This window comes from Notolabrus celidotus, chromosome 9, assembly GCF_009762535.1.
Source record: "Notolabrus celidotus isolate fNotCel1 chromosome 9, fNotCel1.pri, whole genome shotgun sequence".
In the NCBI taxonomy this organism is placed as follows: Eukaryota; Metazoa; Chordata; class Actinopteri; order Labriformes; family Labridae; genus Notolabrus; species Notolabrus celidotus.
In genome coordinates, this window is record NC_048280.1 from 9,213,904 (window position 1) to 9,236,462 (window position 22,559).

Sequence of the window (22,559 nt, forward strand, 5' to 3'; positions counted from 1 at the left end):
TTTCTTTTTTAATAGGAACAAAGTGAAAAAGATCTCTCTTGGAAGCCCCCCGACTGACAAGTATGGTGAATTCCACAAAATGCAGAAATAAATTGACATGCTCTCTCAAATTGTTCAATGGGTTATCAGGTATTAGGGCAGTTGCAGTGGCAACAGCTGTCATCGCCTCCCCCCATCACTTCAACTCTGATGTTTTATCAGAGTTGAAGCTGTAATAATCTAAACACAATGTTTCTTACAAAACGTGTAGTCCTGTCTTTGCGTTATCATTTGGAAACAAAATATTTGCATCCAATATTTCAACCCAGCACTTGTTTTATCCATTTATCTAATGTTGATCTGTCTAAGGATAAGTACACCGCTGCCCCACTCTACAGTAATTATTGCCTAACCTAATTTGTAAAGCCCATTCGTAGGTGGCCTCCAAATTTTCCAACCTTGCCTGACTCATGAAACCCCCTTTCAGACAAAGGTCGCTTTTATTGTTGTTGTTATGTTATCAAAACATTTTACAAAAAGCTCATGGGCCTAAAAAATAGTAATCAAGCCATAAGAAAAGGGCCTGCTCTTTTTAATCATAGCTCACTTCATAACACCTTATTTTAATGTTGAAGAAAGGATTATGAGACAAAGTCGAGTGGTCAACAGACCTGTGCCAGAGTGGAGCTCTGTGCTTTTTAGTGCTGACTCCTGGAGTTATTCATCCAGAGAAGTTACATGAGGACAACAAAAGAAATGTAGACAATGCATTTTATGTTTTCTCAAAATCATTTCAGATTCTTTTTTCTCAAGGGTGCTTCAGCTGCTTCACCTCCTCTGCAATGGACAATGGCTCCATTGAATCCAGTCCAACTAGATTTATAAATTAGAAAGCAGAAATCAGACAAATCGCAGTGAAAGCACACAATGCACTGCTGCACAAGGTGCCAAGACACAACCTCCTGAAAAAGCTGCGATCCAGATAGAAGAGAGATAAATGAGGCTTTAAGAGTTACATCTGTAAATGATTCCAACATGACACGTTACACAATGTGAGGCTCTGCGCTGGAATGAGCTCACATATGGCGAGGCAATGGGAAGTATCTTGTCTTGTAGAAGGTGCCTTTGTAACCTGCACAATGACAGCTGTAAGCAGGCAGTGACACACACAAACACACACACGTACACACACTCACAGGAAGGAAGATGCTATCAGCTAAAGCTGGCGACAAGGATGTAAGTTTGCAGGAGTCAGTAGGGGGACTGTGTGTAAGTGTGTGTGTGTGGGTCTTTTAGTGTGTCAAGGACTGCTACTTTGTGTGTTTGTGTGTGTGTGTGTTTGTGATGTGTATGTGTAATATTTCCCTCCATCTGTTCTCCCTTCCTGCTTCAGATCCCAGTTAAGTTTTCCTACTGTGATCCTGCTGTTGTTAGCTGTGCAGCTAAGGAGAAATGGCTCCCTGTGTGTGTGTGTGTGTGTGTGTGTGTGTGTGTGTGTGTGTGTGTGTGTGTGTGTGTGTGTGTGTGTGTGTGTGTGTGTGTGTGTGTGTGTGTGTGTGTGTGTGTGTGTGTGTGTGTCTGTGTCGGTTACAGAGGGCCCCAAAAACATTCCATTTGGACAAGGTGTTATCATTGCAAATGGACTCCTACCTACCTCCTACACACATGCACACACACACATCTCCACACCTTATCCCTTCTGACTCCCCAGGTTTACAAAGACTCATTAAGTCTCCCCCCAAACACATTCTCCCTATGAAATACACACATACACACATACATACACACACCAGCTTATGTTACCAGCATCTGGTCCCAGTCTGTCACGTCAATAACTTCCTGTCACATCCGTGTGTGTGTGTGCGTCGTACCTAAGGTAAACCACAAATGGAGGCCATCATCACAGCTTGACATCTTGGTGCTAGTTTTTGCTTCCTGATATTGAACAGTTGCTGGTAAACAGTTGTTTTCTTGGTGTTATCATAGAAACACAAGGTATTCTTCCTCTGACTCTATGTGACTTTTGCACATTAGGTAGCTGTATACAAAAAAAAAACCATAGTGACAAGAGGCTTGATATAGACATGCCACACACCCTGTTGAACAAGTTATAACAAACTGAATAAAAAAAAACAATATCATGTGAAAGGGATGCACTGTATTGAAATGCTACCTCTCTGCAGTATGCCTTCAGCTCGATGGTGCTTTTTGGTGTCTCCCTTGTTTAGGTTTAACTGCCTACAAACCTACTGTTTAGTTGAATCTTAAAGATTCCTTAGAATAATGTGTAGACCCGCTCTTACTTTTCCCATCGTATTTTGAACATATCATTTTAAAATATTTGTATTCAATATATTTTATATATATATGTTTGAATCAATATTGATTTTGATATATATATATATATATATATTTTTTTTATTATTTAGTTTATAAATGTAATATATATATCTATTTTTTTTTAAATCATTTTTCTATTTCATATATATATTTTACATATTTTATTTATATTATATATGTTGATAAATCGTCTAGCTGAGTACTTACTGAAGATCCATCGCTCGGAATTAGAGAGTAGGAAAGGGTTTCTATTGTCACTGACTGTCCTCTCTGAGAGTTGTTGCTGTTGTTCTCAATGGACATGGTTTTTGTGACCATATTTTTAAACATGGTCACAAAATGCATTGGTTGGAAGAGGAGGAAGAAGGTTGTGCGCTAAAGAGGTTGTATTGATACACAAATTTGGTGGTGCAAACTTGAAAAATAGAGGATCATACAAATCATGCATCAGGACCTTCTTGTCTTTGAAGACACAGTTGCTTCACTTCACATTTGATATTACAACCTGACTGCTAGATATCACTCAACATTACCCTTTCTTCACACTGTACCTATAACGGATGCATTATACAATTCAATCCCGAGCTACATTCCCTGAACCATGTTTGAAACAGGCTGTAAAACATGTCACTTTTCTGTAAAAATGGGTGCTCGTATTTGAAACCTACTGAGGTTTCCTTGGCTTCCTTGGCCAGCTCCAAGTGGACACTTGTGGTACTGCAGTTTTAAACACTTCTGTCTTGGCTTAATTTTTCAACACTGGAGGTTACCACTTCCACCAGATGAGATGTTTAATACCACTATTTGAAAATAAAACCTCGCTCCCACAAGAGATGGTACAGCGCTCTTTTGAGTTTTGTTGTTTATTTTGGATATTCACAGGCTATAGAAAGAAAGAGAGAGTGGCAGCAAAGGGCCAGCATTAGGGCGCACTTAACCTGGAGAGCTACCAGGCACCACCACAGCATGAAGCTTATTGAGACCACTCCAACATAGTGGCCTGATGCCCGTTGTAATCTTGATAACTGGACGATGAGTTCCTCCAGGACAGGTTATTGTGTCTATCCGTCTTCTCTTTCTGCCTGCCTGCAACTTTACAGGGCTAATTTATCCCACTGTCTCTCTTTTCTCTCTCTTTTCGCCCTCCTTACTGTCTCTCTGGTTGTTTTCTTTCCACTGTCGATCTTTTAGTACTGTTCATAAAATTGGCCCAGATTGCTCCATGTATTTTTACCGGCAAGAGAAAGCCAGTGTATTGGCATTTGTGTATATTAGCTACCAGGCTGTGGTATATATCTGTATTGATGATATGGCAGCCCCTATGGGACACGGCGGATGAGAGCCAATCCTGGAGACTATTGACTGGTGTGGAATTGCTTTTGTAATATTGTTTGGGAAGACAGACGACTATGAGGGGAAAGAAAAGGGAAAAAAAAAAGTAAAATTACAGCCAAGGTGTGATTTTTCTGTTTCTTTTATTGTTTGTAGCTTTGTGGGAAAGCTCAGAGGGCTGAATAGATGAGAAAAAGGCAGGAAGAGAGGAAAAATGAGAGCGCTGAATCAATAAAAAAGGAAACAGGGGATGTAAATGTATGAGAAACAGAAAAAGAGGACTACATGTGAAAAGACAGGGGGAGGAAACAAACATGGAGTTATAAAATTAGTGAGTAGAATCTCAAATATTATGAGGAAAAGGAAGAAATAGTTGTAATTATTTTGATGATGGGTCATTAACATTCCAAAAGAACAAAGTTTGTAAGAGAGGCTCTTTGTGTTGGTCTCTGCAAGTTTCTGTTTGTCTGTTTTTTTCGAGTGGTGCTGACAGCCACTCGGATTACTAGTATTATTACTATTTCTGTCTGTTTTTGTCTAGAAGATGGGAAATACAGTGATATCAGAAGTTTCTGCACTACATTGCAGTTAGTGGGTGTTGTAGTCACAATCAGGGCATAGGGATGTATCGTTGCAGTCTCATGTTTCATCCTCATATGTCACTTTAAAGCAGATCGAGTATCGTCCATATGCAGCAAAACCAAATTAAACACAGATTTCTACCATTAATATCTATATAAGTTACTGTTATTGACCAAAAGACATATTTATTGGGTCATGCCAGGCCAGAGTTCAACTATTTGACTCAATATTTTGAGAAACAGAACCTGAATAAATGCATCTTAATTTGTATTACTCTGCAGTTAGGCAAGTTAAATCTTCATTATTAGGGGACATTATTTCAGTATTTACTCAAATAATGAAAGTGTTCTTTGCCATTACTCCCTGATCTGCTAGAACATCAAAAGTAGCTCCAATATTTTCTGAGTTTCAAGAAAAGTTCCTCTGACTCAAGAAGTCTCACAGTCTTTTTAATCTCCAATAAAAGCCCTGTAACAAGCTGCTATTCATGTTGAAATCTTTTTTTATTTTTCAAGACCCTCACTAGGTATGTCCCATTACCCTCAACTGGCATCCATGCATCGCCAGGTCTCTTCCACCAGAGGTGCATGCATAGCTGTAAGGAAATGAAGAGAATGAGAGAGGGACGGAGGAAATTTGTTTCAAGAGAATTGTGGTGTCCTTTCCTCAAAAGCATCACATGATGCGACGTCTGCTTGATTACTGCTGCATCAGATGTCAGTCAGCTCAACAGCTGTTTGTGTCTGCACACATGTGAACTATACTCATTGTAACAAAACATACACAGCAACAGTTTTCTTTGTACTTAACAAACACCTGCACATGTAGAAAAATCTGCATTCTGTTTATGTGTGCTCCTTTTTCGATCCTCAAAATCGAAAAATATTAACTTGTATGTTTAAAACATTTAGGAGCCTGTGTTTTCAAACTTTTTGTCTCGCCAAATGACGGCTGGGATAGACTCCAGCCCCCCTGCGACCCCCAACAGGAAAGGTGGTAAAGATAATGGATGGATGGATGTATGACTAAAGATAGAATCAATCTTTGTGTGTAAGTGTGTGTGTGCGTGCGTGCGTGTGTGTGTTGCAGGATTGTTACTTAGCTAACAAGCCATCTTTGACGCTCCCAAGTGTATTTCTAAATCCCTCCACACTTTTCTCCCCTCATTGCGCTTCTACAAACACACAGACACACAGGAGAACAGATGGAGTCCCATCTAAACACAGTGTTTTCAGAAACAAGCCCATATACAGTACATTTATATAATGCCTGTATGGCTTCATGAAACTACAACATGTGGCAACATGTTTGCTGCAGAGAGTGAAAAAGGGGATATCAACTACGTGGCTGTCTCACTCATGAGCAACACACTCACTCACTCACACATACACACACACACACTCAGTGCTCAGAGTTGCACCTGAAAGCCTGTCAGAGGAGACGTGATGACAGTCTTCAAACATGACAAATGAGTTTGACTTTTCATTCACAATGAGTCAGACTCATCATTCAAAAACTGTTCTGAGAACGTTTTCCATTTTTTACCCATTCAGGTGGTCGGGGCTGAATAGCAGGTGCTTAGTCAGTCAGTCAGTCCGTGGGTATGAATATGGAGGAGACAGTGCTGTCCATCGCTTTGAAATGAGGAAAGTTGAAATGCTGCAGATGACAGCAATGACAACTGGCCAATCAGCACTTTCATGGTTGCATATCAAAAACTGCAGACATGGTGTTTGTGACAGATCTCACAGGTGGAGATAAGATGGCCAACCAGTATGAGCATGAGGGAGTGCAATTCCCTGCATGCAAAACCTTACTTTTCACTATTCACACCATCATTCATACTCAAACATCATTTCTCAGTTGAAAGTAAGTAGAGAGTTTGTTTTAATAGCATATGTACTGACAAACAATGTAAAAATAACCAATAGGCACAAATTACACATAGCAAGTCCAGACTGTTTGATCTTGATCATCTTGATCAGGTATGAAACAACTCAGAAAGCAGTCAAAAATGTGCAAAATGTATTTAACATACTAAAACACAGAATCACAGAGTCTGCAGGTAAATTATGTCAAATTGGTTTGCCAAGTATGGCTAAAATTAGCAGAGCTAGCACCACCAGTCTTCAGTGTTCCTTTGAGGACAAGGTCCACATGCTTTTTCTGGTTACTCATTGCTTCAGTCGAGTGATTACATGCCTGTTTAACAGACAGCCTACATACAACTTGATCTCCATTTTCTGGATCAAAGTACGGCCAAACAACACCACGCTACAAGATTCCATCTGTCAACTTGTTTTCATCCAGGTAGTAGAGCATGATAACTTTATAGCAGTACTGAAGCTACAGCCCTGGCTCGTTGCAGGTGGCTGTGCTAAAGCTAAAGGCTGATTTATACTTCTTAGTCGCCCCTACGCAGCTGGGGTTGACGCGGACATGAGCACCATATACTTGTGCATTGATGTGTCCGTGTCGCGCAGCTATTCTCCGCTGAAACGCCTGAGGGCAGAGTGGTCTCTCTGATAGCTGGTCGCCTGCTTCTGGCCCCGCTACGATCTCTGTTTACTTTTCCACAGCGATTCAGAGCGTGTTATGTTAATCTACAGCTGATACATGTTGCTGTTTATCATACAGACATGATTACATGAAGAATAGAGAGGAGGAAATGAAATACACGGCCGATGTCTGGCCGATGTCCGGCAGATGTCCGGCCGATGTCCGGCCGATGTCCGGCCGATGTCCGGCCGATGTCCGGCCGATGTCCGGCCGATGTCCAGAATCACAGGGATTGTGGTCCGCATTGATTCTACGCCTAGTTACATTCTGGAGGAGGTGCACGTCAGCTATGTGCGTAGGCCTCTGTGTAGGTACGGGAGCTACGCAGCCCCCCGGCGTAGGCTACGCCGTCGATTCGACGCAGAAGTATAAATCCGCCTTAAGACATAGCATAAGATGGCATTTTGGACAGTAATACAAATATGAACAATTATTTGAACCAACTAAAGACTCTACAGCAAACTAGCGATGGTGACAACTTTTAATTGTTTAGTTGACCAAACATGCACTTTTCAGATTATGGCCAGATATTTGGACATTTTTAGGTTTGAATGCAACTAACATGGTGTCATTTACATAAATGGTTCAGATATTAGCAAGGGTATCTAACTAAAATACTAAGTAAAGACTTTAGGAATAGGTTTAGGGAATTGTCTGCCAACCAAATGCCCTTCTAACCATCTGTTCAAACCAACTTATCATCTGCCAAATTGAAGGGATGTACAAACAAAAGAACAGGACCTAGGACAAAACCTTTGGGCACACCAAAATACACCATAACAGAAAAAAATTACAACCCCTATTCTATAAGAGTTGGGACATTGTGTAACATTTTTAGGAAAAAAAGTTTTTGCTAATTATTTAAAACTATGTATTTGATGGAGAAGAATGCAAAGAAAACATCTTAAATGTTGAAACTACAAAATGTTATTGCTAAATATAAAATATATTCTCATGACAGCATTCACATTGCAGACAGCTGGAAGTTGTTCAACGCTAACCAATGGCTACAACAGAATGACTACAAAAGTTGCACTTGTTCCCACAGGCATTTATCACATATCGTTGTAGGATGATGATAGATGAGGATTCTGCCGTTTCACTTTAATATCAAAGTTTTGACATTGTAAGAAGTTTGAGTGCAACGAATGGGAGTCAAAAATATAAGTTTATCTATGCTCCTTGTAATTTACTTAGCAACCTTTTCTGCTGCTGACTGTTCAAAATTGATTGAATATATCTAAAATGTTAAACATGACAACCAAACGTCTCCACTGAGACAACTTTTGGCAGCTGAATGGTCTGGTCATTGCTATGTGTTTTGGTCTGACAAATCCTTTTCCAGATAGAGTTAGGGTGCAGTCGATGTTAAACACATCAACTGTTTGCAAAGTAAAAGTGAAGTCTGGTTTTCAAAAAGCAGCTGAGAAACAATTTTATATATATATAAACACTTCTTCTTTTGGATAAGCGAATAAGCAGAGGTTGTCTGCAGTAATGCCATCCTCATATCCCCTGTGTCATAAACATAAACATTCAAAGCACCTCCTCTTTGTATGCACATGCATGCACACACACTCTATGCACCACACACATTGCTATCCAATTTCTTATACACACACAGGAGGTGTCTGAGTTCCTGCAGTGGCATCCCTCTAGGGACCCATGCTGGATAGCACAATGTAAATTGTGTTCCCTGCCATTGTCTCAGTTTGCCCATTTTTCTTCTGTCCCCTAGAAGACACACACACACAGACACACTCACACACACATACTCAGAGATAAACCAGGCTCAGTGCTCCAATGCTGCTGCAGAAAAGCTAGAGCTATTGTTATTGTTGTTGTTGTTGTTGTTGGAAATTGCACTGTCAGCGGAAAATGCTTCTGTTTTCTGCACGTTGTGAGTATAAGACAGGAAGGGACAGAAAGAGAGCGTATGTGTGTGTATGTTTGTGTGTGTGAGTGTGTGCGTGTGTGTGTAGTGAGTGGCCTTGCTCTGTCTCAGGCCTGTCATGTGGATTCATAACCCAATCCCACACAGGAACTTTGTAGAAAGGCTTCACTGAAAAATCTCTCTCTGCTCCACCACAAAATGCTCAGAAATATGTTTACATGCTCAAAAAGATGTTTATGAGGAAGCAAGGACAGTCAGTGTACATTCTACCACCTCCTGCAATAACACTGCAGAGCTCTGGGTAAGCAGAAAGACAACTACAGACACTCAGGTTGAAATTGTTCCTGACTGTATGAAGTCAAGCCTGACTTATATGGAATATTAGAGGATGGAGCAACATAGATTTTCAACATTCAGTGCTTTCTATAGGTGCTCTGGAACATTTTGTTCTTCCAAACATGTGAAGTCTGATATCTAGAGTTTAGACTTTGCAGAAACTGCATATCCCTTTGATACCTATCTTGGTAGAGAAGACTCAATGTTGATATTTTGCTAGCTTTAGCTAACATTAAAATCTTTGCTAGCACTTATCTATTATTTTTGGTCATTGACTCGAGATATTTTAGCTGGAAACATTGCTTTGGATCCATGCACTGACTGTCTGATGTACCAATACCTTATCTTTACAGTGTTTGACAAAGGTAGATGATATGCAACAACCCAAAGGATCCTCATTAGGAGAAATGTGCTGCAAACGCTTGACAGATGCAAATCAAAAACACATGCTTAAGTCTAAAACGCAAAACAGATTTGAAAAATGCTGCAAAAAGCTGAAACTTCTGCAATAATGGCTAAAAGGCTGCAAATGCACTAACAACAGAATACAACACAAATGAAGAAAACTGCAAATCCAGACTTCACAACAGAAGTGCTCCAGGCCTCTTGGGGCGCTAAGTGAAGCAGCTGTATCTCTAACAGGACAGAGAAGCAAGCTGCATTTTTAAACAAAAACTGAATATCTTACATCATCATTCTGTGTCAAATATTCTTGCCTGGACCACTGACCCTTTTTTGCACTGATGATGTGTTAGACCACAGACAACGCAGAGAGTATTTCGTAAAGAATGTCACCTGTATCATTAGGGAAATCAAATTATAACAGTAACCCGGTTATTCATAACACCATACGAATTTGGAAACAAATTACTAAACATTTTAAACTCAGGGCAATGTCTTTCTCCATCCCAATAGCAGAGAACCCCTCTTTTGCTCCATCAAATTTAGATTGTGCTTTTTTTTGCATGGAGGGACAAGGGAATATACAGGATTGGGGAGCTGTACTTGGAGGGGGTGTTTGCATCTTTCCAACAGCTTAAAGGGAAATATGGCCTGCCATGTCAGGATTTCTTTAGATATTTACAGGTGAGAAGTTACGTGAGATCACATATGCCGGCCTTTGAAAGTGCAAGGCCCGACAAACTGGATAGCTGTCTTAAGCATCTTGGTGGGTCAAAAAGTATAATCTCCAACCTGTACAGTGCATTTCAGACTATGGCCCTCAGAGTTTCTGACACCCTTAAGGCAAGCTGGGAGGCAGAACTTGGGGAACAATTATCAGAGGACACCTGGAATGAAAGCTTGAAATATGTGCACGAGTGTTCCATTAATGCGCAACATTGTTTGATTCAATTTAAAATTTTGCACAGACTGCACTATTCAAAGTCTAAATTGCACAGAATATTTCCAGAAATTTCACCACACTGTGATAAATGCAATTCAACAGAATCAAATTTAACACACAGTTATGTCCTGTGTCCCAGCTTGCAGAATTTCTGGATTGGAATCTTTAATTTTCTTTCACAAGTTCTGGGGTTGGAGATTAAACCTGATCCCATATTGATCATCTTCGGGGTGTCATAGGGGCTCAGGAACCTCCAAGTCTCTGAACGCTGTCTTTTATCTTATGGGCTGCTTACTGCTAAGAAACTGATCCTCCTATTTTGGAAGAAGAAAGAAGCACCTACCACTCAAAGTATGGTTAACAGAGATTACAGATACACTTCACTTAGAGAGAATTAGATTTGTTCTTAATAACAGACTTGAGAAGTTTGAGAAAATTTGTTGCCCACTGATCTCTGAGGGGGGAGGGTGGGACAGTTATAGTTATAGTTCTACTGTCTACTCTATGAGGAAAACAGCTTTGCCTGATAATAAGGAATAAATAATCCGAATTAGTGACGATGTAATGTCTGTAAGACCAGGCTTTTGATTTACACTGTTACATGAAAATTGAATGTCGATGTGGATGCTTTGTGGAGTTTTTCCTTAATAAACATATTGAAACAGAAAAACAAAAAAACAAAAATGAATGGAGTCGTGTCCAAGCAGCAACCTCCGGTCTCAAACTATGAAGGCTATGCGGAAGTGTTATAAACTGCAATTCATCGAGAATCTGCTTGAGGCTGGCTGCAGAAACACCGGAAACCACATACACGCCAATTCCAAAAAGACGATCTTTGCAGCATTAATGAACATGTTTACAGCCTGGTTCAAAAAACAGCTTGGCCCTTCATGGCTAATTTCTCTATCGACACACACTGTACGGGGGGTGAATATTTTTCTAACGCAACGGTTCAGAAGATATTAAGATTACGACTTTTTGCCCAAATAAGGACATGACTGACTGGACTCACAGACAGGAACACATAGCTGTTGGCTAGGAGGCTCAAACTCCGCCTCTTTACTTCACACTCTGCCTGGTTGAGTTCCGCATTTCCAATATGGCTGCCACCGTTGATTGGCTTCAAAACAGCACTCAGGAACAGATGAGTGATGTCACGGATACTACGTCCATTATTTATTCAGTCTATGGTCGGGATATGTTCTGCTGCACCAGCTACATGATGACACATCACACAAACCGTTGCTTATTACCTACTGTTAACTTTTTAAAATAGGAACATAAAGGAAAACTAATAGGTTAATAACCTTCTGTGTACACCCATACCAGCCTGGTAATATTGGCTGCTATATTTTATTATGTAGAAAATAGAAGTAGCTGAAAAGAAAAAAGTATAAATGCTGCTTACATAGAGAGAAGTGTTTGAGAGGACAACAATGAAAAGTAAAAGGAAAAAAGAACTTTCCAACGTGAGTAAATGGGAAAAGCAAAAATAAGGTTGCAAGAAAGAGCTGAAGGGTTGTAATCTGCCATTAATTTTGCCTGTGCTAAACCACAAGGGAATGCTGGGAAATCAATGCAGGCTGATTACTACTTTTAGAGAACAGAAGAAAACAGAAACTAACTGTGAGTGGTTTTCTGCTGCTGTATCTGCAGCTATTTCTCTCTCTCTCTCTCTCTCTCTCTCTCTCTCTCTCTCTCTCTCTCTCTCTCTCTCTCTCTCTCTCTCTCTCTCTCTCTCTCTCTCTCTCTCTCTCTATCAGTGTGTTCAGTCTATTGGGAGAATATTAGACAAACGCAGCTGAACTCACAGAGCACAGTGCAATGTTGAAGTTTACACAGTTTGACTGATTGCAGAGTGTGTGTGTGTGTATGTCTGTGTGTTTGTGTCTGTGTGTGTGAGTGAGAGAGAGTGTGTTGGTCTATGTGTAAATGAGAAAGCAGAGAAACAAAATGCAGTCTCTGAGATTTGACATTTATCCATCATGCAACAACTCTGTCCTCTTTGCGGTAGTTATATGGAGATAAACACACTCTGCGTCACACATGACAAATGTGGCACTTAGCTGACACTGTCATCCAGTTTGACACACACAAACACGATAATTGGAAGAAAAAAAACAATTTAGGCAAATGCCTTGAGGGCGACTGGTGAGCAGTGACGCAGGACACAGAGAGGAGCAAATATGTTATCATGCTTGACTCACATCTTCTGAAATTGATTCAGATACGCACAAAATATTTTGCAGCACGTTTGCATGAGCCCGCCTCGAGCACCAACAGTGTCACAACCGACGTTGGACTCACAAAAGTGTAGCAGTGAGAGATGCCAGCGTTGGTAAGCAGCAGCCCAGTGATGCAGAAGTGCAAATTGAACAGGAAGCTTGTTGACTTGTTGCAGCGCCGAGAAATAATGAAGCAGGAAGGAACAGTTTACAGAGAGCAACAGAAGTGCTACTTCATGCAGTTATTCTGCCAGTTTCCTGCACACAACAGATACTTTTCAGCAGTTACATAACTTGGTTCATTTAGCTTAGGGCCAAGGCAGGTTTTGTATCAGGATGGTGCAGGACTACTTCACTTAAAGAGGAACGTAGAACTTGATCCACTGATCTCTTTAATGTCTCTTACATGTTAAATAACAAACAGCCCCATTGATGGTTATAATTAGAAATGTGCACACCCCTCATACTTACGGGAGATATTTCCACCACTGCAGGTCGGCAAAAATTCAATTTTAAGCCGATGACAACTCACTTTTCAAAAATCTGTTGTCATTATTTTGTTTGCAGCTGACAATGCTAGAAAATGTTTCATTATTTTTGTCATAAGAACTTTTCTTTTCCACTTGGTAAAACTACCAGTGAGCATTTTATATATAAACTTTATGACATAAGTAAACCCCATAAGTGCAGTGATAAGAAAAAACGAACTGATACATACATTATGTAATAAGCAATATTAAACTGCACTATTCTATATATCATAACAGAATGTATATTAAACACTATCCAGTAACTGTTTTACGTGTGATAAGCTGTCATTTAGGATGGGAAAACTCATCATTTCGAAAAGGCCTTTTATAGCAGAACAAATATGCAGGGTAGCAAATGGGAAAAAAGGAGAGGCGCACACATTTCAACTTTTTCGTCAACTTATTTTTTTAAATCCCCCTTTTGAGTGCAGACATAAGCAGACACTGATTATTTCAAAATGCCATCAATCAGCTAAATAAATCACCTGATAAATCAGTCCATCTATACTGCATAGACACATTTCCTGGTTGAATGTTGAATGTATGTGTAAATATGTAGATAAAATATGAAGATTTATTTTGTATGAAAGGCAGACAACTCCAGCTGCACTGATTCATACCGACACGTCATCTTCCTCTCTATCAGCTGATCTCAACATCCTCTCATTTGGCGGTCTATTTAAGCTTCGCTTCGCCAGTGTTCCAGTTGCCCTGCTCAGGGCTGCACACAAACTTTCAAACCAACCTCCTCCCCAGCATCCGATTGTAGGCTCAGAGGGGGTTAGTACTTTCTCATTACTCCTCAAATTCTGCATATAAATCTGCAAAGAGTAATGAGGTTCGAGGCAAAACACAATACTGTAAAAAAACTAAAAGAACTAAACTAAACCAAAAAAAAAAGAAACATTAGCTTAAAGTAATGTGAGCTGTCTGACTGAAATACGCTTTTACTTCCTTTTCGCACATGTAATTTAAAATGTTTCAGTGCTTGCTGAATGAATTTGTTGATTTTTTTTTTTCGATTTTTTTTGCTTCTGTTTTTTCAATTTTATTAGTTTAGTTACATGTTTGAAATAAAGACCTCAAATCACAAAATCAAATCAAATCAAATCAATATTATTGTATTACATTTTCAAATCTTACAAGAAGCACCAATTGTTAAAATATATGAAACAACTACAAGTTAAAGATGGACAAATGAGTCTCAAATAATCCTTATAATGAAAATGTCTCAGTACTCAGTGGTGTTTATCTGTTGCTGTGACTCAAAATTAAAGTATCTGGTTTATATGACTGTCTCATTTTTTGTCAGTAAAGTGTAGACTGTATATCAGACACGTACAGATCTAACAAGGAAACAGATACAGTATTAGCCCAAAAACAATGAAGAATGTTCCTAAAGCTAAGTGGTGAATAAAGCATATCAAACTTTAACCCATTCTCCCTCTAAAGTTAAAGCAGCAGTTTGTTCTGTGTGCAGTTAGAAAAGTGAAACTTCCAGGCTTCATCTTTTAAAGTTCTTCTTGCAATAACAGATTGGCAAGAAGCAGCCCTGCGATAGGAAGACGAATACCACTGAGAGTTCTCAGAGATTCATCAGGACACGCCTCACATGGGGTTAGCTGAGGCAGCTGGAGAAATTAGACCCAAACACATCCATCATATTTACATATATTCATGGACGCTTCTTTTTGCACGTCTCGTCCAGTCAACCACAACAGCCCTTCCGTCTCTCTCAGTCTTCTTTCCTTTACCCGTTCTTGCTCTCTTGCCCTTCCCTCCTTACACACACACACACACAAACACACACACACAGACACCAAGGCATCCTGCATTCCTCTCCGTCTCTATCATTAATTCAGGGCAGTAGGTATAGCTGGCTACCAAGCTATAATATAAGCAGATGAGATTGAGAGAGGGCCAGCTTCCTCTAACAAAGAGTCAAAAGGACAAAGCTCGGCCACTGTGAGGCAGGGCTATAATGAAAGCATTAAGATAACTGTTCAATATTTATGAAAGTGTGCAGGCCACCCACCCACCCACACACACAACCACACACACAACCACACACACACACACATACACACACACACACACACACACACACACACACACACACACACACACACACACACACACACACACACACACACAAAAGAGAGAGAGGAAGCAACAGTCTTTTGGGCCATTCATTATATGAATTGATTTAGTTGAGTTTTCCCTGGTGGTCCCTCTGCGATATCAAGCTTCCTCATTCCATCCAAACCATGCGACTGTGTGTGTGTGTGTGTGTGTGTGTGTGTGTGTGTGTGTGTGTGTGTGTGTGTGTTTGCTTCTTCGGACCAAACAATTTGTGTGACGGTATGTGTGTGCTTTAAAAAAAAAAAGATGGGTGAGAGAATGTGTGTTTGTGTGGGCATGCAGAAATGCACCTGCATTGATTGAGAAGAGAAATACAGAGTATAGAGTGTGTAAACCATTCTTCCTGACTGTGTGTGTAACTGTGAGTGCGTGTGTGTATGTGTGTGTGTGTGTGTGTGTGTGTGTGTGTGTGTGTGTGTGTGTGTGTGTGTGTGTGTGGTAGAGATGAAAGGGATTTTGTGCTTGTAAGCATGCATGTGCATTCAGGTGATTCCTCATTGTGTGTGAGAGAGATGGAGGGAGAGGTTGTGTGCTGTGTTTGATGTTGTGTTCACAGGTGCTGTGTATGTAGGGAACTAAAAGTATTAAATAACCTGCTAAATTTTCCAAAGAGTTAGACAGCGTTAAATTGTATATGCTAAGGTGTGTTGGGCAGAGGTGGCATGAGGATGAATGACACTGTGTGTGTGTGTGTGTGTGTGTGTGTGTGTGTGTGTGTGTGTGTGTGTGTGTGTGTGTGTGTGTGTGTGAGAGAGAGAGAGAGAGAGAGAGAGAGAGAGAGAGAGAGAGAGACAGAAAATGAGAGGAATGTATGGTATGTTTTAAATATGATGAGAAGCTGATGGAGAAGAAGAAGAACCTCACATATTTCTCCACACTCTGCTTCATTAAAGGGATAGTTCAGGTTTTCTGAGAGGGGTTATATGTATAAGGACCTGTATAAGGACAGTGAAAAAACAAATGGGCTTTCTTATGGTTACGTAAAGCTCTGACAAATACTCAATTGGGTTTACACTTACTACTGACGTGGTGGACTCTCTCTCTCTCCCTCTCTTAATCTCCAGGGAGAGGCAGATGGCTGTCTAACATCAGTCTGGTTCTGCTTGAGGTTTCTGCCTGTTAAAAGGAAGTTTGTCCTTACTGCTGTAACTGGCTAAATACTCCAAAGTGCTCTGCTCATGGATTGAGATGAGATAAAACTGAGTCTTATCCTGTCTTGATGTTGTGTCTTTGTTGATAATATAACAGAGTACGGTCTAGACCTGCTATGTTTGTAAAAGCGTCTTGAGATAACGTTTGTTGTGATTTGGCGCTTTACAATTAAGATGGATTGATTGATAGAGTTGACCTCGTCTGCGGTGGTTGTTAGCTTAGCTTCTGTTCCGTTTTCTCAATGACCTTGATCCAATATGGCTTTTACACTATTCCTTCCACATATTTCAGCTGGAATAGAAATGTTTACATTCAAAGCTGCACTGAATCAACAGCATTGACCATAATAAAGAAGTGCATTGGCAAGGACACTGACAAGATTTCTGGTAATCCCATTAGAGAAAAGAAAAACGGATCTTCTCACCTGAATGCGATATAACACGGTATTTAATCACACAATACAGTAAAATAATTAGAATGGTAATTAAATATTCATCTCGTATACACACTAATCAGCTCAGTCAGCTGTGGCTCAGATTCTGCTTCATTAGCAAAGACAAAGTACTATTATTTTTTAATTATAAATCACACTTGGTAGGGAGGTTTAAGTTGGATAATCACATTTGACAGATCCATTAAATAAATGTTGGAACAGCTTATTGTTGGCTTGAGGGAGGGCGATAAACAGGCTACAATGTAGTTTTGTAAAAATATGGCACAAAAAAGGCGAGGGATTAAAGCTGGACCACAAAATAAAAATGCACATGAGGTCTAAAGGTTTCAAAATGTGGAATATTAAAATAAATTCTCCATATAAAGGAAGGGTAGAGGAAAAATCTGCTTCATGCTGGATTCAGTCCAGGTGTCCCTTTCTTTATTCACCTTCAATGCACTAGAGTTTCTAATCTTCAGTCTCAGGACCTTTACTTATTGACTGCTCCAAAGATCAGATGTGGGCAGGCACATCTGGCTGTAGATCTTCTGCTTGATAGACTTGTGATTGCACCACATTTTAACTAATAATTATTTGTGTTATCTTAAGTATTTTAAAGTATTTTGTACAATGTTTCTATGACTAGCTGCTCTCTCTTGGTCAAAGACTTTACCTGTGGTGCTGCCTGTCTGGGATTTTGATATCATTGAGTTTTCTCCTGGTTAATAAAGGTCAAATGACATAATAATAAAAAAAATGTGTTGAAAATACAAATCCGTATCATCATCCAAAGCTAGTTACTTTCACATGTGTGTTTGTAGAAAGTGGTCAGATATGTTAGCCCTGGGTGCCACTGGGAAGGGAGGACATCATCAGTATCTTGGTGGAGAAAAGAACATTTATACTCATGACATCACTCTTATAGCAACACAAGACTGACTAATTAACGAAGACAAAGTTACAAGAAGACCATATCCTCCTAGTTTTCACATCCTCTCACTGGCTGCCTGTGCCTATGTAAGGCCTTTAGCACACCACTGGGAAAAATGCCTCACCATATGACAATTTCTTTTGACTCTGTAGAGCAGTACCCCGCAGCAAAAGCTTTGACATTACAGAAAAAGAGCTATAGGTCACGAAAAGATCTGTGTTTCTTGAGAATTACTCATCATATTGAAGGTTAGAAGAAGGGCAAAGACAGTTAAACCAGTTGATTCCCACCACTAAAAGGCAGAAGCAAGGGATGTACTGTGATTTTACATTAAATGCTGTGAATCATCAACATGATCTTACTTGTTAAATGTAATTTCCTCAAAGACAAAAAAAGTTACTCAGTGGTTTCAAACTTCTGTATGAATCAGCTTTGACTCTTTCCTCCGTTGATTCATCTCCTCCATTCATCTATCCACAGATCCATATGTGCATTCAAGTATCCATGAGTTCATTCATCACCCTTCCTGAAGTGTCACCATCCTAAAGCATCTCCGTTCTGCTCCCTCTCTCATTAACTCCTCTTTCTCCCCACGTCTATCCATCTATCCGTCTCTGCCCCACTGCTCCCCTCCTCCCCTCCCCTTTAAGTGCCAATCATTAAGTTGTCAGTCATCTTGAGTTTGCATGTTGTTGACAGAGCTGCAGGAGTCATTTGTGAATTTATGGTTTAGAGATGCAAATGTACAGGTTTCCTCCTGACTCATTTATCTTCTCTTCACTCTTTTTTATAACTCCTTCTAAGGCTCAATTTCTTTTCCTTCTTCCTACCTTTGACAGATCCTCTTCCTCCTCTTCCTTCACCTTTTCACTTATTTCTTTGCCCCGAAGGCCAGTTTCTGATTTAAGTAGTTATACAGCATTAAAAACAAAGCTATGAAAGGATGGACGGGATGAGACATGTAGTTTCTTCTACAGAGTAAACTTGAGGTGAGATTGTGTCTTCTAGGTGTGTTCAGACCAAACAAGAAAAATATATATTTCCACTGCATTACTCATGCAAGGTTGAACCAGAAGGTACGAGAAAATGTCCCCTCAAGACATGACAACAAAAAAGGTAAGCTGTCACTATTTTATTTGTGATATTCCCTGGAGAAAAATGAGCTGATGGAAACTAATTACAAGTGTTTTGTTTCAGCTGAGGAGGTCTGCTCACCTGTATCCAAGGGGAGTCTCAGTTTCACTGTATACAGTAGGTCACACAGAAGCTGTGCTTTGTTTAACTACAGTGGTATGAACTTCATAAATCAGATTGTTTTTGTTTATATTGTGCTCAACAGATCAAAACAACATGATATTTGTATGGTTTGTCTGGTCCATCTTTGTCAGGACATGAACACTTTCAAAATGCTCTTTTGTTTGATAGAAGTCACATCAATATCTTCATAACTTCTGTTGCATCTCAGGGAACCAGAGAAATGCAAATTTGGTGGTGGTGACCTCACGTGCATACTGAAATGTCCCCAATTTCATGTCTTTCAGTTTTATCATTTGCATTAAAAAATGGTGTACTTACTTGCCAATATGCACTTTGCCATGGAGTTATTCAGTAATCTTGCACATTGACAAATTTAAATCCCATTTGGTATGAACACACCTTTATTTATCTCCTTAGCAGCATGCTAGCTAACATTAAGCCTGGTTTATACTTCTGTGTAGAAGCGACGCCGTAGCCTACACCGTAGAGTATGTCTTAGCTTACGCCGTAGGTCTGCGTAGCCCTTTTTCGACGGTCTGCTGGACGGCATTGTGTTTCCTACATTGACAGCACTTCCAGAATCACCTTATATCAGTCATGCATTTCATCTCCTGTGAGCCCAGCCATATCATTTTCATTTTTTCAGTTTCATACTTCTTCACCTTTATCTTCGCCCTTTTTTGTCTCCTTTCTTTCATCCAAACTTTCTCCCTCAAGTTGTCAAACATTTGGCTCCCACATCCATCTATGTATTTTTATTATCTTTATTTATTTTTACTGCCATATCTGGTAAAGCACCCTCTGACTCCATTCCAGTTACACACAGAGACAGCGATTTACGCCCCTATTCAAGCCAAGGCGGGAAAATCGGATGGTTGGATGTGATTGGGGGAGGGGCTGGGGCAAAGGGTTTGAGATTAGCCATCACATAACAGATTTACAAGTCTCCCCTCCATCAAACCTTTACAGAGTTCAAGGTTCAATGTCATTTTGAGCTTGTTTAGTCGGAACACATCCTCCCATTTATGAAAAAAAAAGAGGGGGAAAAAAAGGATGGCTTTTTACACACCTAGTGACAGCCATGTATGTTAAGACGGCTGCCGGCAGCGAGGTGGAGATTTACGCGTTGGTGCTTGGAGGAGCGAGAGCTTTCGATCCCTGCAGCGTAATATTTTATTGTGTCAGGGATACAACAAGATAGGGTGCTCTATTCCCTTCAAGGGAAAAAGAAAGAAAAAAAAACGCCTGACGGCAGAGTTTCAGACAGAGAAGAATGAAGAGAGTGAGAGAGAAACTGGGAGGGATGATCAGAGCATGAGTGAGCATTGTACAGCTTTCAGAGAGCTTAGAATAGAGAGCCGGGGGGTCGTGTAGGCATCAATCAAACCTCTGATCAATGAATTGATCAGTAAATCAGGCGCCATACAGTAAGTCAAGGCTGGAGCTCCATTAGGGAAGAGCTATGTCATCATTACAGACCAGAATCCAAAGGCTTTAGGTAAAAACCAGCTATCCATTCTCACAAAGGCCTCACAGGGAGGGTCAATAATACAGAACTGAAACAGAGTTTAAATTCAGACTTTTTTATTTGACTCATCTACACTGTTCAAAAGCTGCATGTTGTGCAACAGTGGCAGGAGCAGTCATAACACCGTAATAACAACAACAATTTTGCTTTGACTTTCCAGTTCACACAGACAGTACAATGCAGCCTCTTTTACCTTGACTTTAAAATAAAGTATTTTCATTCTGTAATCCTGTGATTGGCTATTATTCTGCCTTGTGTTTTGCTTTCATAACAAACAACGTCATGTAAATTATTTCTATATCAATTAAAACATTTAAAAAACAGCGCAGGTCAAAGAAGAAACATACTCTGAAAAATATGTTACAAAACACCTCTTTTACTTCTCTCACTCTTCACTACATTGCCTCAGAATCTAAAAATACAATAGAGTTTCTTCTGAGACTGGCAAATTTAGCATCAAATATAGGCAAAAGTAGAGGATCCTGTCTTGTATAAGAATGACTGAGTGTACACAGAGTTTATTAGAAACACCTACACAGTTTTATATTAAGAAATCTGCAATAACTTCTGTCACTGAGAATCTAAAAATGTTTAGTTTTCAGTGAGATTGAGTCAGAAGGTGTTGATTCAACTCTACTTGATATTACAATGGAGTTATATTATATTTGGTGATACTAAGATGTGATTCTTATGACACAATCCTGAGATATTGTATGGAAGGTCCACAAGTGCAGGCAAAAGGTGACTTATTTTGAAGTAGTAGAAGTAACATGTTGACGTGTGGTTTATTCTGTGCAACCCCAATTAAGGAAATGTTAGGACACTGTGTAAAAATATCCTTAAAACAGAATTTGGTGGTTTTGCAAATCATTGAAACCCTGTGTTCAATACAAAACAGAGCAAAGACAATATATCTAACGCTGAAATTTGAAGTTTTTAATGGTTTGTAAAAATTAAATGTAAATGTTTGTAAAAAAGTTGTGACATGGACATGTTTTGCACTGTTTTGCATCATCTCTTCTTTTACTAACACTCTGTAAACGTTTGGGAACCAAGGAGACCAGTTTCTGGAGTTTTAAAAGTGAAATGTTGTCCTACTCTTGTCTGATATAGGATTTTCAGCTGCTCAACAGTTTGGGGTCTCCTTTGTCGTATTTTTCATTTCATGATGCACCAAAAGTTCAAATCTGGACAGCAGGCAGGCCAGTTAAGCAACCCCACACTTCTGCTACAGAGCCATACTGTTATAATGAGCAGAATCTGGTTTGACATTGTCTTGCTGAAATATGCAAGGTCGTCCCTGAAAAAGGGCATTGTCTGGATAGCAGCATATGTTGCTCCAAAATCTCTATATATTTTAAACTAACCATGCCATTGGGCACTTACCAAACCATTAGGGATGGTGGCTTTTGAACTACGGATGATCCTCTTTAGAGCAGAGGATGCAGCGTCCATGATTCCCATAAAGAATGTCACATTTTGATTCGTCAGACAACAGAACAGTTCTCCACTTTGCCTTAGTCCATCTCAAATGGGCTCTGGCACAGAGAAGTTACTAGCTTTTCTGGACCATATGGTTTTCTTTGTGTATGGTACCATTTCAACCTACATTTGTGGATGGTCTGTGTTTACATACAATAGTTTTTGGAGGTAATTTCGAGCCAATGCAGCGATTCCCACTACAGAGTCATGTCTGTTCTTAATGCTGTGCCATCTGAGTGCCCAAAGACTACAGCCATCTAGTATTGGTTTTAAGCCTTGTCCATTTTTTTTTGCAGAGAATACTTGAGATTCTCTGAATCTTTTATTGTGTACTGCAGAAACACCCAAATGCCTTACAATTAACCCTTCTGTTTTGTTCGTTTCTCTGGAACAGCAAGAATGTTCCTGGGGCATATTCCCCGAGCATATTCAATTATCCAAAAGTGCCAGAACCCCAAAAAATCCCAATACACATTTTTTTAAATCAAATTTTTAACTCCATTACTAACCGT

The 22,559-nt window shown here is 39.8% G+C and overlaps 1 protein-coding gene across 1 annotated transcript in view; it reads right to left on the reverse strand.

Annotated features, from left to right (window-relative positions):
* Positions 1-686: 686 nt before the first annotated feature.
* The window catches only part of LOC117818303 (protein C2-DOMAIN ABA-RELATED 11-like), a 222,345-nt gene continuing 200,472 nt past the window's right edge, over positions 687-22,559 (reverse strand). Inside the window, exon 5 of the mRNA XM_034691114.1 lies at positions 687-852. Coding sequence (XP_034547005.1) covers positions 808-852 — 45 coding nt within the window. The 3' untranslated portion in view covers positions 687-807. The remainder of the gene's footprint in view (positions 853-22,559) is intronic.